Below are 17,246 nucleotides of genomic sequence, written 5' to 3'. Positions count from 1 at the left end.
TGCTGCCAGGAAGATAAGAGAGCGAGCCGCAGTTATGATCCCATTCACAACTGAGCCACCCACACAAAAAGCTCTCTCCACAGCAGCCGGCTTGACATCCTCTCTTTATATACTGTTGCTTTATTTGGCTTCTGCGAAACACCAGCCAATAAGGGAGGGCGTCAACAGGAAGTGTTGCTAGCTGACCGAATTTGAATTAAACGGGCAAGGCTGGGTGGAAAGTGAAAAAAAATCACCTAAAGAAAAGGAGAAGGGATACTTGTTTTAAAAAAGAAAAGCAGCGACTCGAGTCAATGCTTTCAACACTGTTTTAAAAATAAACCCAAAGCCACTATGCGGAGCTCTTGTACAAACGCGCTCCAGAAATGCAAGGCTGTAACTAGTCAGCAAGGCAGCCTGGTCTACACAAGAGAGAACTCTGCTTGTGCGTCATGTCCAGAAGCTTTCCAGGAATCGCAGAGCATTGGGGACATTCATGGGGATTTGAGACAATCATTGGCTGCTTGGCTAGTCATCTTGGCTGCTTTGTACGCCCGGGATGAGAGGCAAAAATGCCACCAGGATCTGGGGGGTGACAGCAGCAGACAGTCATTGTACTAGTGACCTGTTTGCGAGTTTCCCACTAGGGTAAACAAAGATGATGGAGTGGGCCAGAGGCGGAGAATCCGTAGCCCTCCAAATGATGGTCGAGTAATACTAACGTATTATATTTGTTTCGCTGCAAGCCAGAACAAAGGAGGAAAGGCATTGAGAGCCGAGTCACGAAGTTGGCCAATGCAAACAGAGGACAAGGCACGACAACGTTAATTTCGCTTGCGCAGCAGCAAAAAGAAAGCAAACTCCACTTGATGGAGCAAACTTTGCCGAGCGCAACTTCCATCCTCCCAGAGTCCTCTCTTGACCCATTATTAGCTCAAGAGATCTAGGTCTACATCTAAGAACCTCACGATCTAAGACAGTGGTTCTCAAAGGGTGTGGCAGGAGACAAGGGCAAGTGGGTTGGTGTTTAAGTGATCAATGTAACACTTAAACATTCCTGTGTCGTATATCATGCTGTGGTTGGACTTGACCCACAGAGGCGTACTCCATTGTCTCGAGACAGACGGATGCCAACAAAGCACAGTACAGTATAATATAAAAATGATTATTATAATTATTTTACTATTATGCTGTCTATTATGCTTTTATTATTATTTAAATGAAGTACACTACACTAGGATCTTTTGATTGGTGAAGATCAGTACTGTATATAAATCAATTTATTATTAAATGTTATTTGCAGAATATGTAACTGCTTTGCTTTATGCTTTCTGGATGCCACAGCTGCAATAGCTACTAGCCACAATGGCTGGATCCTGTCACAGAATTTTGTAGGGTCTCTGAGGATCAGTCCACCTCCCTGCAATGCAGGAATATGCAGTTGTCCCAAACGGGGATCAAACCTGCAGCCTTGGCATTATCAGCACCACGCTCTAACCAACTGAGCTATCAGGCAGTCTGCCTTTGGATACCAGCTGCTGGGAGTTACAAGTGGGAAAATGCTGTTCCACTCAGGTCTTGCTGGCAAGCATCTGGCTGCACAATGTGATCAAAGATGTTGGACTCGATGGGCCTTTGACCTTTGTCTCCAAGGAGCTCAGGATGAAATGCACAACCCTCATTTCATCCACACAACAACCCTGTGAGGTAGGTTAGGCTGAGAGGTCAACCCAGTGAGCTTCATGGCCGAGTGGGGATTGGAACCCTGGTCTCTCGGGTCCAACACTAACCACTACACCACACTGCCTCTCGTGCACAGACCTGGCAGCACAAGATCCAGATCAGCACCTCCCAGAAGCAGCATGATTAGCCTTCAGGGTTCAGAATAACTTCCATTTTCATTGCGCAGAAAGGGGAAGGAAGAGCTGGTGGGTTTCAAGAGCTGTAGGCGTACTTAAGAGGCTCAGGCACCTGATGGCTCTTTCGGCCCGTCCTTCCTGTCTTACTGGATAACCCCAACCCGCATTTCCTTCCACTATCTGCGGCCACCACCAGCCAGAAGGAACTTGCCCCATTCCCAGCACAGCCCCTTCAGCTTGCTGCACTATTAATTTCCTGCCTCGCCAAGTTGCAAGACGGTATTGTTTGTTTCCCCAGAGATAATGTCTCCCACCACACAAACCTTCCCTCTCTTATGCATCGCATTCCATTAGAAGAATCACAACATGACCCATTTTTTTACCTGGAAGTGTACCAAATTTGTGGGGTCGCATGGACCAGATTAAAACGACTGCTGCGTTAGGTGCTCGTTTCCACGTTGCACACTCGTTTCGATGTTGGGAATCTCAGCTCTTGTGCAAAATCGGGGCTGGTTTACTTACAGCACAAGTTCAGGCATGTGAATGCACGCAACCTCCTTACAATGGTGCAATGGACACTTGGACACTCTCCCCCTTTATGCTTCAGCAATGCACCAGACCAATTTGAGTTAGGCTACCAGGACACAGTGGGGCACTTCCACCTCGATGGAACTACAGGATTTGGCAGCGTCAACCAATTAATATCACAACATGACAGATGCAACGGAGCAGAGTTTCTCCAAGCTGGGACAGTCTCTTGGCCAACTAGCGTTATGCAGTTGATGCCCTTTTCAAGCTGTCTGTTTGTGCATTAAAATATAATAACATTGAAGGAGCATCTCCAACCCCACGGTTCAGCCCAGACACAGAGGTCTAGCCTTCTGGCAGTTCCCTCATTGTAAGTGAAATTACAAGGAACATTTCAGCAGACACAAAAGGGCAATTAAAGGCATAATGAAGAGAGACACCTTCAAAGACACAAGGGCCCCCTTTCTTTAACTATGTTAATGACCAAAATCAAGACCTTGTTATACTAACAGATCAATATTCTCAGTGGAGAGGTTCCTTTAACTAATCACACCCTCCCTGTGGAACACCTTCCCATCAGATGTCAAAGAAATAAACACCTGATTTTTAGAAGACATCTGAAGGCAGTCATGTAAAGGGTAGTTTTTATTGTGGTTTTATTGAGGTTTTATTATAGGGGTAGACAACCTAAGGCCCGTGGGCCACAAGCGGCCCACGGGGGTCGGTTAACTGGCCCACAAGCCACCCCCAAACTGAGCCGCCCGCTCGACGAGTCCCCATGCGCTGCACTAAACTGGCACAGCACTGCATGGGGACTCACTTCCACGTTGCCAGAAATCGCGTCTGCACAGACGCAGGTGCCAGAAATCGCAGGTAAGCCTTGCCAACCCCTGTTTTATTGTGTTTTTAATATTTTGTTGCAAGTCACCCAGAGTGGCCAGGGCAACCCAGTCAGATGGGCGGTGTACAAATAAAAATTATTATTATTATTATTATTATTATTATTATTATTATTATTATTATTCTGGCATGAATCAGGTCTTGTTAGTTCCCAATATCTCCTACTGCACCATATGATTCTACTCTCCAGATAGCTCAGCTGGGCAATGCCACATTAAAAAGCTCAAGCTGTTCAGTATTGTTGCTGCTGCTGCTGCTTTTAAACAAAGGAAGAAATCTAATCCCCTCTAGCCAGTTCTACTATTTTCTACACAAGGAATGCATTTTGCCTGTTGGGTTTATAAATGCTGACCCACTCCAGGGAAGGGTGGGTAGGAGAGACAGGCCCCTCAAACAACTTGCAGGCACCAGGCTTAGAAATCTGAATTTATTATTATTAATTGCACTTAGTCCTCTCTTTTTTTCCTCCACAACGTGAACCGGCAAGGGGGGGGGGGCGGAATGTGAGTATTTAGAGCTGAGAGGGGGCACGAAATTTTGTCCTCGCTCAGAGAGCCACATTACCAATGTTCGCCCCTGAACCCAGACCTCCAACACATAAGGGAAACGGAAACTGAACCAGTTGGGATCTATCCTTATACAGTGCTCCCTCGGGTTACATACGCTTCAGGTTACAGACTAACCCAGAAATATTACCTCGGGTTAAGAACTTTGCTTCAGGATGAGAACAGAAATCGGGCTCCGGCGGCACAGCGGCAGTGGGAGGCCCCATTAGCTAAAGTGGTACCTCAGGTTAAGAACAATTTCAGGTTAAGAACGGACCTCCAGAACGAATTAAGTACTGTATTTTTTGCTCTATAAAAGGTAAAGGTAAAGGTACCCCTGCCCATACGGGCCAGTCTTGACAGACTCTGGGGTTGTGCGCCCATCTCACTCAAGAGGCCGGGGGCCAGCGCTGTCCGGAGACACTTCCGGGTCACGTGGCCAGCGTGACAAAGCTGCATCTGGCTAGCCAGCGCAGCACACGGAACGCCGTTTACCTTCCCGCTGGTAAGCGGTCCCTATTTATCTACTTGCACCCGGGGGTGCTTTCGAACTGCTAGGTTGGCAGGCGCTGAGACCAAGCAGCGGGAGCGCACCCCGCCGCGGGGATTCGAACCACCGACCTTTCGATCGGCAAGCCCTAGGTGCTGAGGCTTTTACCCACAGCGCCACCCGCGTCCCTTTTTGCTCTATAAGACTCGCTTTTTCCCTCCTAAAAAGTAAGGGGAAATGTGTGTGCGTCTTATGGAGCGAATGCAGGCTGCACAGCTATCCCAGAAGCCAGAACAGCAAGAGGGATCGCTGTTTTCACTGCGCAGCGATCCCTCTTGCTGTTCTGGCTTCTGAGATTCAGAATTTTTTTTTTTCTTGTTTTCCTCCTCCAAAAACTAGGTGCGTCTTGTGGTCTGGTGCACCCAAGGTACCACTGTACTTGTACTGCAAACCCTGTCACAACTCAAGGCCACACCATTTCCCCTTTAAAAGGCAGAGCCGCTTGCTTCAAAGACCAGGAAGCCGGGCCCAGCCTACACACTTCTGCCGGTGAATCAGCTTCTTCATTCAGAAACATGACGGTGCTGACTCATAAGAGGTTTACACGCCAATAGACAGGAAATGCAAATCCAGATTCTCTCTGGTTAAACACACACACACACACACACTCAGCTCAGCTCAACCCACAGGGAGGTGTTGTGGCGTCCCTCACTGAAACCCAGCAAGAATCCTGCACACCACCTCACCGGAAGGAAGATCCCCCCTCAGTTGTTGAAACCTCGGTGGGATACCTAATGCGGAAAAGACAACTGATGAGCCCACCTTCGCCCCACCCTCGTCTACACACTATTTGTTTAAAGCGGTATTGTAACACTTTAAACGAGGCATTTCCAAAGTCCGTTTCGGGGGCCTAATCCAGCCCACCAGTCAGTTTAATCCAGCCCCTATGGCAGTCTATCTCCTGTGGTAAAATCCTAAAAAAAGCTCAACAATGTCCATTTTAAAAAATGCTCAACAAGTTCAATCCTTTAAAAAAAAAAAGCTCAGCAATTTTGGTCAGCCCTCACGCATGTTCACTTCATCAAATCTGGCCCTCTCTGAAAAAAGTTTGGGCACCCTAACACTGTCATGGCTTCCTGCAAAGAATCCTGGGAGAAATAGTTTGTTACGTTTAAACCATCCATTCCTCTTCCCAGGGAATTCTGGGAACCTTGTGAGAAGAACAGGGGGTCAGCTAACAATCCTGGCTCTGCCTACTGTGGGCCCCCCGGCCTTCCGCCGTAAAAGCACCTACGGGCGCCAGCCACCACCCAGGGTAGCCCAGTCAGTTTGCTGCAACGAAAACGGCAAAGAACCAACAAATTCAGAACGGCAAGCCTTTGGCGACCCCAATCCACCTCTTCAGAATCCATGCAGTGTTGACAAGTGTTACTGGGGAGGAGGGAAATGTGGGAGAGAAAGTTTGGAGGCGGGAAATGGTATGCAAAACCTGCTGACCACAATCCTTCACACATTTCCTTGGGAGAAATCCCACTGCAATCCATGGGGCTTCCTTCCAAGGAAAGATAAGATAAGATGTTCAAGGCAAAAAAGGATGGGACAGGTCTGTCAAAGAAACTCCTGCCCGCATACCAGCCAAGGATTATTATGAACTGTAGACCTGCAAACTTTCCCCACATGCCCAGATTTTAATCTTCCTCACCCTCTTCCCTGACGGTTTATTTAAACATCCAGCCTGAAGAATTCTGCGGGATAAAAAGCAAGATGAACAATGAAATACACAGACACACCTCTGCAACATTTTGGTTGGTCCAAACAAAGGAATTGCCCTAATGTAGTTATTGCACCATTCCCCCCCCCCCCCTTCAGAACAGAATATCCAGTTCTGGTGTTAACTACACTTTTATCCTGCCGTATCTCCAAGGAATTCAAGGTAGCATAGACAATTATTTCTCCACAGCCAACCCATTTACACACACACACACACACCCCCCTCACACACACTTTGTGAAGTAGGTTACACTACAGAGCCAGGAAACCTATAGCATCTCCAAGCATTGTTGGACTGGACAATTCCCATCACTCCTAAGCCCGACCCAGACCAGTGCTCTAGCCACTACACCATGCTGCCTCTCACATCCTGTCTTTCAATAATAATAATAATAATAATAATAATAACAACAACAACAACAACAACAACAACCAAAGAATTGATGCTTTTGAATTCTGGTGCTGGAGGAGACTCTTGAGAGTCCCATGGACTGCAAGATCAAACCTATCCATTCTGAAGGAAAGCAGCCCTGAGTGCTCACTGGAAGGACAGATCCTGAAGCTGAGGCTCCAAGACTTTGGCCACCTCATGAGAAGAGAAGACTCCCTGGAAAAGACCCTGATGTTGGGAAAGATGGAGGGCACAAGGAGACAGGGACGACAGAGGACGAGATGGTTGGATAGTGTTCTCGAAGCTACCAGCATGAGTTTGACCAAACTGCGGGAGGCAGTGGAAGACAGGAGTGCCTGGCGTGCTCTGGTCCATGGGGTCATGAAGAGTCGGACACTACTAAACGACTCAACAACCACCACCACCAAAGTACACAACGGAAACCTCCATTCTGACTCAAGCTCACTTCCTTTCCTCGAGGGCTTAATAAAGATGCCATGGCCAAATTTATGCATCAGCTTAACCAGATTCAGAAGGAAGTGATTTTTATTCATTTATGGCAGTGATGCCCAATGTGGAGGCCCCTCCATTGGCTATGCTAGTAGTGGGTGATGGGAATTGGAGTCCAACAACTGGAGGGTGTGCAATATTTGCTACGCCTGCTTTAAGACAGCTGTATATTATTATTCTTGCAAATATATACCACAGCAGTTCACATTACGGTCTGAGGTTTTGGTCTGAAGATGCAAGAGGGCCTGCAGAAGCAAAATAGGTCCGCTTCTGGTCAGTATCTGGGTGGCTGACCATCTCAGAACAGGAGGTATGCCGATTTGAGTTCCAGGATGGAAGAAAGGTGAGACAGAAATTGCTGTTGACATCCATTTGTCCCGGGCGCAAATCTCAGCAGCGTATATGGAAGGCAGCCCTGTACATATCTGGGAGTTTTAAATGTTTGACGTTTTATTATGTTTTTATATTTTGCTGCAAGCCTCCCAGAGTGGCTGGGGAAAGCCAGCCAGATGGGCAGGGTATAAATAATAAAATTATTGTTATTATTATTAAAATATTATGGAGGTCCTGGGCTGCTCAAACAACAAGACACCCCACTTGGTCTTGCTGATGTGGTCCCAAAGAAAGCAGTGCATTTAAAGGGATATTATAATATGATGAATACGCGAGCAGGATTTGAGTTATGAGCAACGGAAAGATTTAGAAATCATTGTACTGTGATTAGGATACAAAAGAGGGAAGATGGGGTGGAGCAAAGAGGTAGGGGGGGATTGGAAAACAGGATAAGAAATTGATAAAACGAAAGAATTGTAGACGTACCTCGGTGTGACGCTAACATATGAGAGTGCTGGAGGTGAAATAGTTAAACAGGTTACCCAATCAGAACCCAGGGGGTGGAGTCAGAGGGACTATAAAACCAGCTCTGGAAGGGGGAAACGGAGTTTGTTGGGAGTTGGGTGGTTGGTTGGAGTGGGAGTGAATTGGGATAGAGTCTGTGGGTAGGTTGAGTTAGTGTAGCGAAATAAGCTGAGTCAGGAACAGTTAGGGAGCTAGGAAGACAAGTAAATATCTGAGAGGTGGTTTAGTGAGTGAGAGCAGGTAGCGGAAGTTATAGGTCTGGATAGGCAGCCCATGATTGTAATTGACTGAGACCATTTATGAAACCACACACTTGTTAAACTGCAATAAATAAACAGAAGTTTATGTTGCAATTTAACCCTGACTGGGCCTGGGTGGTGGCAGCGAGAAATAAAGTGGTGAAACGTCCAGGGACCCTGTGTGATCGCCACACTCAGTTCCCCAATGCCTTGGAAGTCGAATGTTCCGGCTGCTGAAGGATCAAAAACCGGAAGTGAGTGTTCCAGTTTTCGAACGTTCTTTCGGAAGCTGAACATTTGACGGGGCTTCCACGGCTTCCGATTGGCTGCAGGAGCTTCCTGCAGCCAATCGGAAGCCGTGCTTTGAAAGTCGAACATTCCAGAAGTCGAATAGACTTCCAGAATGAATTCTGTTCAACTTCCAAGGTACAAATGCATTACATATTGGAATTATATGTGAAATCTGTGAGAATTGAATAAAATTCCACATACTGTATTTAAATGAAAAGGAAAGCAGAGCAATAGGTTTGGCATCAGCTTGGCTGCAGGAGTTGCCAAAAGGAGGCGAACAAAAATTAAAAATAGTATTTTGTAATATAATGCCGCTACGTATTTAAAACACAGTGGTACCTCGGGTTACATACGATTCAGGTTACACACTCCGCTAACCCAGAAATAGTGCTTCAGGTTAAGAACTTTGCTTCAGGATAAGAACAGAAATCGGGCTCCGGCGGCGTGGCGGCAGCAGGAGGCCCCATTAGCTAAAGTGGTGCTTCAGGTTAAGAACAGTTTCAGGTTAAGAACGGACCTCCGGAACAAATTAAGTACTTAACCCAAGGTAACACTGTACTCCCCAAAAACACAACTAACACAAAACCACTTTCCAAATTCACCTCAAAACTTCCAGCGACTATGTGGTGAAAGTATAATTTCCCTCCATAGGGCTCTGTAGTAAAGCATTTGCTATGCAGGCAGAAGGGGCCCGGGTTCAATCTCTGACATCTCCATATAGGGGTGGGAGACTCCTGCCTGAAACCCTTGAGGGCTCCTGCCAGTCAGTGTAGACAATACTGACCTACATGGACCAACGGTCTGACTCAGGTATAAGGCAGCTTCCTATGTTTTGAAAAGATTATTCAAGTTCCTTGTCATCACGCTCACCTGTAAAGGCACCTGACAAGCCAGTGATGCCTTCCAGGCTCACTCACCTGCACAGGTGATAATTCCCCAGCATCCTTTCCACATGAGGTTAAGCAAACACAAACATGCAAGCAGCAGCACAAGATACAGCATTATTTGCAAAGCTAATAGATAATAGCTGTTGAAAGGAACATACTTTGATCACATCCAGTTATAATAATAATAATACTAATAATATTTCTTTATACTTTATTTTAAACTTTTATTTTATTTATGTTGCTTCTCCAAGAAAATATTCTGCTGCTTTAAGTTGAAGAAGATTGGATACTTATAATAAAAAGAAGTTTGCTGTATTAATTAATATATAAATATATTAAAGGTTTTTATTCATAATAGCCCAAAGTAGTGTTTTCTTATGGGTGAGCATCCAATAAAGTCCACTTTCAGTGCAATCCTATAAAAACTTCCATTAATTCCATTAAACTATTATTCCATTAACCTATTTTTATTTATAATAACTATACTTATTATATTTATCATCATCATCATTCCATTATTATTCCATTAACCCAATCCCATTAATGGGGCTTACTTCTGAGTAGACACATATAGGAATGCTCAGGTAACTGACAACAATTCCCGTCAGCCCCTTGGGCAACGGTCAGAAATATATTGATCCAGCAACAGTGGGAAAGCCACAGGTTCCCCACCCCTGAACTAGGACTGACCATGGATTAGCTCACAGAAAGAGCATACTGGCAGCCATCTTTTCTTTGACAACCTGTTGCATCTTTATTTATGTGAGAAACAGCCCAGGTCGTTGCATGTCTTTATATGCTCAGTTAACACAAGGTCATGCAGGTGGCTTTTGTATGTGATGTTAATACAGTTGTACCTTGGTTTGCAAACGCCTTGCGAGTCGAACGCTTTGGCTCCCAAACGTCGCAGACCCGGAAGTGAGTGTTCCTGTTTGCAAACATTCTTTGGAACCCGAATTGGAAACTGCGCTTTGGTTTCCGAATGTTTTCCCCACTTACATGCATTTTGACTCATGTGCGACCGCATCTACGTGCAGCGCCAGGAAATATTTAAATAAATAGATTTAAACAGTAAAAATGGCACAAAAAGAGTGGGAACACAGCTTGAAATCCCATGAGCCTTTGCACCAACATTTGAGGACAGTGGAGAGCTAGAGTTTGGAGGGAATTGTTGTGATGGAGTTTGGTGGGGGGTTTTGTGGATTTTGGACCGAGTTCAGTTTTTTAGATGGTGTTCCCCACTATACATGATTTCATGTATACGTGTGGTACCTGGGAATGTAACCCCCATCAGTGGGGAGACACCTGCATCAGGATTTCTGTCATTTAATTCTACTTGGGGCTCATCATGCTCTTCCACGACTGCTGATTTATGTATCTTCAATGGGACTGCCAGATCAGGAGCATCCCAGATCCTGAGATTTCAGGGCCCAAGCCTGAGACTTGGTGATGTCACAGGGACAGGCCCTGGAGATGGAGGTTAATTGGGAGAGGGGAGCAGAGGAGGACAGGTCTCCCAGAGGTTCTATGCTATAATTTGCAGCCAAGTCCTGCTGGGCTAACGCTCGCAAACAACATGCGTAAGCTTCTTAATATTCTTTTACTCTATTAAAGGCATTCTCACCCACCTGAAGATTCAAGCCGTCTACCTGTCAGGGGAAGGCAAACCTGGAGACTGGTCAGAACTGGAGGTCTGGTAACCTGAATGTATAGTTTTTAATATATTGACCAAATATTCTATTACTGCAAATCACTTTCTGTTCATTTTGCAGTTTGGCAAGTAAGATAAGCAGATACACACACCTTTAAAAAATAAATGGCACAATGACCCTACAGCTTTCCATTTCCGACTTATTTAAAAACCCACATACAAAGTGGTTTTGGAGTCGTTTAGAGGGTTTGTTTTTTAAAAAAAATGGTCCAAATAAATTAGCCCACTTCATTAAGTGACTTCCTGTGTCACCTTTGGGCATTCTCACCCGCCAAAGAGATTTCTGCAAACATGCCAAAAGGGAAGTGGGCGATGACAGGCCTCCAAGTATGTGCCGAAAGGATATTAAGGACTGATTTTTACAACACAGCAACCGCTTGCTTTTATCACACCAGCTTTTGAGGCATTTCCAAAAGCTTCTGGCTGTCTCCAGCAAAACTCTATTCCACAAGACTGTAGCTCAGTGGTAGAACATTAGGTCCATTAATACAGGAACTTACGACCCTCCAGATCAGAGCTTTCCAAACTTTTAGCATCAGTGACACACTTTTTAGACATGCATCATTTTGCAACACAATAATTCAGTTTTACTAGCAAACTGGAGGTTAAACTAACCCCTTTTCAGCCCCAGGAGGAGTGCAGGGAGCGTGACACACCTAGAACACACTAACATGTCATGACACACAGTTTGGAAAGCTCTGCTCCAGATGTTCCTGGACTCCAGTTCCCATCAGCCCCAGGCAAGATGGCCAATGGTCAGGGATTGTGGGAGCTGTAGTCCATCAACATCTGGTTCCTCACCCTTGGACCAAAGATACTTAGCCCAACCAGAAAAACATTGCCTGCCTGCCCATACATATTTGTTGACTCATCTGCCTGCCTGCACATACCTATGTTAGTCAGTGATGGACAACTGTCCTCCAATTTTCAAAATTCTCCCAGTTCATTTGCAGGCAAGAGATTCTTACCCACCGCAGGCAAATCGGGCAAGCTGCTATTTACGAGCCTGCCATAAAGCAAGCCTGGCAAATGGGAACACCGAAACGCAAAGAACATTTCGGTATCTAGCCGTCTCTCTCTCTCTCTCTCTCTCTCTCTCTCTCTCTCTCTTCTTGCCAGTTACGCAAGTAGTAATTACTCTATTATGCCTAACTATGCAAACAACGTGCGGGCCATACCCCAGTAGTCATTAACAGAGTACTTAAAAGGGTTCCCCGGCCTTTGATGTTGGGAATTAACAAATAACGAAGCATTCTTGTTCCAACTGTAATCCCAGAAAGGGACATTCCCTTGTATTTAATTTTTTTTTATTTTTATCTTAAGCAGAACACACACACAGGCACACACAGCTCAGGTGTGCTGCCCGGACAAAAGTGTGAAACACAATTCCATTTTCATACACTTACAATTCCCATTGTGCTCAATAGGGTTTATTCGATGGGCACGGGGTTGCAGGCCAGTATATGTTTTCTGTACAATTAACTGCAATGTCAGCACAAACCAAGCTGTTTTCCAAATTTTGCTGCCTTCCCCTCTCCCGCCCCCCCCCCAAAAAAAAACTAGAATTAAACCACTTCAGCAGCCTTGGAAATTCTAGGTGCAGGACAAGGATGCTGAACCTCAGTCCCAGGAAATAAATGACGCCCCCCCCCAACCTGTCTCCCTGGCCCTTGGGACCCTCCTCAGGCCATGCTCCAACCCAGACGAAAGGAATGAATAATCTAAATAATCTTATAGCATCTTGAAATGTCTGTCCATTTTATGTCTTCAGCACCAAAGCCCACACCTTCATTAGGACCGCCCACCACCCATCACATAAATGGCTGCTGGGTGACAAAACGCACCTTGCGAATTTTGGACGCTGGGGCCATCTGAATAAGTCAGTCTCAGCCTGCCAAGGAGGAAGCTAGTCTAACCTCTCCTGGGAGGGAATTCCACCAAGTTGGGGCCACGGGAAAAGGCTCCCTTTCGTGCCACCGCCGACCATGCGCTTCTGATGCTCATGGGACCGACAGAAGGTGGTCGACCGAGGATCCTAGCACCCAGGCAGGTTCATATACAGTGGTATCTCAGGTTACATACGCTTCAGGTAACAGCCTCCGCTAACCCAGAAATAGTGCTTCAGGTTAAGAACTTTGCTTCAGGATGAGAACAGAAATCGTGCTCTGGCGGCGCGGCGGCGGCAGGAGGCCCCATTAGCTAAAGTGGTGCTTCAGGTTAAGAACAGACCTCCAGAATGAATTAAGTACTTAACCCAAGGTACCACTGTATAGGGAGGCACATTCTTTCAGGGAGCCTGGGCCCAAGTCATATAGGGCTTCAGAGGTCATAACCAACACTTTGAATTGTGCAATTGTTTTCATGACCTGGGGTAGCCCAGCTGGTACAGCACGAGACTTTTAATCTCATGGTTGTGGGTTCAAGCCCCACAGCGGGCAAAAGATTCCAGCATTGCAGGGGGTTGGGCAAGGTTATCTACGTGCGCTCCCTTCCAGCTCTACAATTCTATGCTCTCTGGAAGAGGCGCCAGTCAGCAGCCGGGCTGGAGCATTTGGGGGCAGCTGAAGCTTCCAAATAAGAGGGGTTTGATATTTTGTCCAGGACAGGAGGACAAGGGCCTCAGACTCCACCTCTGCAGAGCCACAGGGGTACTTGCGTTCATGCTGGGGGCTCTTAAAGCATCTCCCCATATCCCTCGTTGCCAATGGCAAGAATTCAGACTGAATCTTGCCCTCTATCTCTGTACTGCTGCATCCTCCAGCCACTGACTCCTAGCAGGAAAGGAAGCTGCCTAATACCAGATCAGACCATTGGTTTTTATCCAGCTACATCTACCGTCCACAACAGACACGTCCTACTCTATAGAGACTGCAATCTACTCCCAGTATAATGTGATCTACCCATTGTCACTGCCCACAATTGTTGAGCTTTCCTTAGGGGAAGAGACCAGAGTTGAGCTTTTTGGGGGAAAGGTGTCAGACTATCAATCACAACAGTCCGCAGCCCTCACTCCTTCTCCCACTCTGCCACCAACTAAGGGAGTTAAAGCTTTCACAGCAGCGCCAGCAGGGGCAGGATGCGTCGGCATTGCTCAGGAACAACCGGGCAATCTCTTTTTACTCCTGCAATCGACCTGGATAACCCTGGCAATCTACCTGTCGATCGTGGTCGCCCGGTTGGTCTACAATTACCAGAAGCACCTCTCCAGGGATTCAGGCAAGCAACATTCCCAACCCTATCTGGCGATGCCAGGAATTGAACCCGGGACCTTCTACATGCAAGGCGGAATCTCTACTGGTGAGCTAGGACCTTTCCCCAGCAGGACTCTTATTCTGCCCTGCGTCCTCCGACATGCGGCAAGGACCACAGCAGCTGTGCAATATCTTGCCCCTTGGACAGAGTTCAGGCAGTCGAGAACAAGCAGCCAGATCCCACGCAAAGAGGACTGAGATTTGGAAACAGAAACGTGAGCAAGTGTTCCAAAACAAAAGCATGACACTATCTGCCCATCCCACCAAGGCTGAGTTACAGCTCAGAGCTGCTGCATGACACAGAGCGAAGCTCACGCAGCCTGCGATGATAAGAGCAGAAATATGAAACATCTGTAGAAAGAACTGGCGCAGCACAGGGGAAGAACTGCCTGTGAAGTTCATAAGGGCAAGCAAGGCCTTCTGATTTCTCCATGCGTTTGTACCTTATACCATCATTACGCCACCCAGCCTCTTAAGGAACTCAACTCACCCACTTTATCTTCACAACAACCTTGCAAGGCCAGGCGCAAAGAACCCTGCGGTGGGCCAATGCTCTAACCGCTGCACCACACTGCCCCTCATGTTTATATGCACAGATAAAGACAACACACACTTTTCTAAGATACACATTACTTATAACACAAAACAGCGTACACCACCTTGAATTCCTTGAAGGAACTGGGGGATATAAACGTAATAATTTACATGTTATAGAGAGGATTGTTGGCTCCCTCTGTCAAGTTTCAGACAAGTTGCTTTTAATTTCACCAATAATTTAGCAACGTCTGTATTTTTATGCTTAACTGGTTTTTCAAACCCTGCTCTTAGGTTTAAGCCGTGAACTTGTTTCTTAGCCATCCAAACTGTTTCATTAACATTTTATGCCTTTTTTCCTTCTTTTGTAAGCTACATCAAGCCTATTTCTTAAAGAAAGGCAGGACGCAAACTTCCAAATAAATATCGCCCATACAAAATTTTACACAGAAGCACCTTTTCAAATTCCATTTCTTCGCTACGTTGAATGACCCTCGCACACTAGTGTGGCCCCAAAATATATAACTCGGGGTAAGTTTGGGGTAGGGAGAAGGAAGGCTATGTGCCACCAATATTCCATGACGTTCTACAAGTCTTTAGCTGAATCAGTGCCCTGCTTATTTTCTTTATCCAAAAAGATGTCTAGCATCACTCCACTTTTGAATAACTTACCAGAAAAGCGGTATTCCTTGTCCAGTGCAACACACTGCGCAGAGTAGGGATTACACAACTAAACAACAACAACAACACTTTCACACTAGTGCAGTTTACAACACACACACAAAGCAAAAAAGAATACATCCATCATAAAATACAATCCACTGTGTAATCCACTGTGGGTGCACACCTGGCACACCTGTTTGCACCCACAGTGGATTACAGAGACCTCGATACAATTTTGGACTGAAAAATAAATACACTCAGATTTGACACCTAAAGAGGTGATTCCGATTCCGCACCAATCACGCTCCTGGCAAGCCACCTTCCAGATATTACTGTACCACAAAACCATTAATAATCACCTAATTAATAGTACTGGCAAATTACCTTTCAACACTGTTCTCAAGACATTGCACTGGCATAATAAGGACGGAAAATAAAACGCATTCAAGGAAGTTCAGGGGCAACCGATCTCATTCTCACCAACGAATTCAAAACTCGTTTTAAAAACGGTTAAACAAAACAGTAAGAGATAATAAAGACAGTGTGACCACCTTTCGGTTTTAAAGAGAAGAGGGCAAAATCTGGAAGATCCCGTTCTCGGAGTGCCAGAGCTATCGTTAGGCCAGATTTATAGTCACAAGATTATTCTATTTGACTTGTGCGCTCAAACATTTCGCATTTGGGAGAGATCAGCAAGAGATCTTGCATTGCTTATCCTTGCAAAAAAAATTTAATTTTTTTGGCGGTTTCGAGCGTTGTGTGTTTCCTGCCATCCGTTTCTGAACACCGAAGTTTGCATTGGGGTGGAGCGCGGGGGGGCGAGCAGCTGGCCTTTGCCTGGGGCGCAAAAGAGCCTCTTGCCACTCGCGCAACCCACGCGAGATCCCTCTCTTACCTTTCGGAAGGGACATGGCTCTCTCTCTGGCTGAGTGGATCGGCGGAGGAGAGAGAGCGCTGCTTCCTGGCGGGTTCCGCCCGATGAAGATCCTGCTAGGCGCCCAGGTGAGGCAGCGGGAGACGTCGGGGCAGGGCGCGCGCCGGCAGCACCCAGGACATGTCCAAACAGCCTCGCAGCCTTCGCGGGGATCAAGCGCAACAGCCTCTGCAGGAGGGGCGGCGAGGAGCTTGCATAAAAGGAGCCCCGGCCCCGCCCAGGACCATCCGTTCTGCCCCCCGCATTGGCTGCCTTCTCTGAAGGGGCGGGGTTGTGCTAGGCCACGCCCCCTCCCTGCTCTACCTTTTATACTCAGGTAGCCCTGCAGGGAATCCCAGTCACCGGCTGCGCTGTGGAGAAGCGTTGATCTATGCACAAGGCGGAAGGCGCTCTGGGTGCCCCAGGAATCCTCGTCACCTTCTTCCCCTGCAAGTTTTTTTTTTTTTTTAATGTCTGTACTGCTTTATATTTTTAAGAAAAATCTCAAACCGGTTTAGGTAAAGGTAAAGGGACCCCTGACCATTAGGTCCAGTCGTGGCCGACTCTGGGGTTGCAGTGCTCATCTCGCTTTATTGGCCAAGGGAGCCAGCGTACAGCTTCCGCGCCATGTGGCCAGCATGACTAAGCCGCTTCTGGCGAACCAGAGCAGCGCACGGAAACGCCGTTTACCTTCCCGCCGGAGCGGTACCTATTTATCTACTTGCACTTTGATGTGCTTTCGAACTGCTAGGTGGGCAGGAGCAGGGACCGAGCAACAGGAGCTCACCCCGTCACGGGGATTCGAACCGCCGACCTTCTGATCGGCAAGTCCTAGGCTCTGTGGTTTACAGCAAAGCAGTTTGCAGCATATTAAATCAATAAAACATAAATAAAACAATCTGAAGAAAGTCAAATATAGAGCATACA

The 17,246-nt window shown here is 46.6% G+C and overlaps 1 protein-coding gene across 1 annotated transcript in view; it reads right to left on the bottom strand.

Moving 5' to 3' along the window:
• Window positions 1-16,502, bottom strand: part of MAP2K3 (mitogen-activated protein kinase kinase 3) — a 73,436-nt gene extending 56,934 nt beyond the window's left edge. Inside the window, exon 1 of the mRNA XM_028705602.2 lies at window positions 16,302-16,502. Within this exon, the coding sequence (XP_028561435.1) occupies window positions 16,302-16,317 (16 nt within the window). The 5' untranslated portion in view covers window positions 16,318-16,502. The remainder of the gene's footprint in view (window positions 1-16,301) is intronic.
• Window positions 16,503-17,246: the final 744 nt, after the last annotated feature.

The sequence above is a fragment of the Podarcis muralis genome, chromosome 14 (assembly GCF_964188315.1).
Source record: "Podarcis muralis chromosome 14, rPodMur119.hap1.1, whole genome shotgun sequence".
Taxonomy (NCBI): Eukaryota; Metazoa; Chordata; class Lepidosauria; order Squamata; family Lacertidae; genus Podarcis; species Podarcis muralis.
This window is presented reverse-complemented; position numbering and strand designations above follow the sequence as displayed.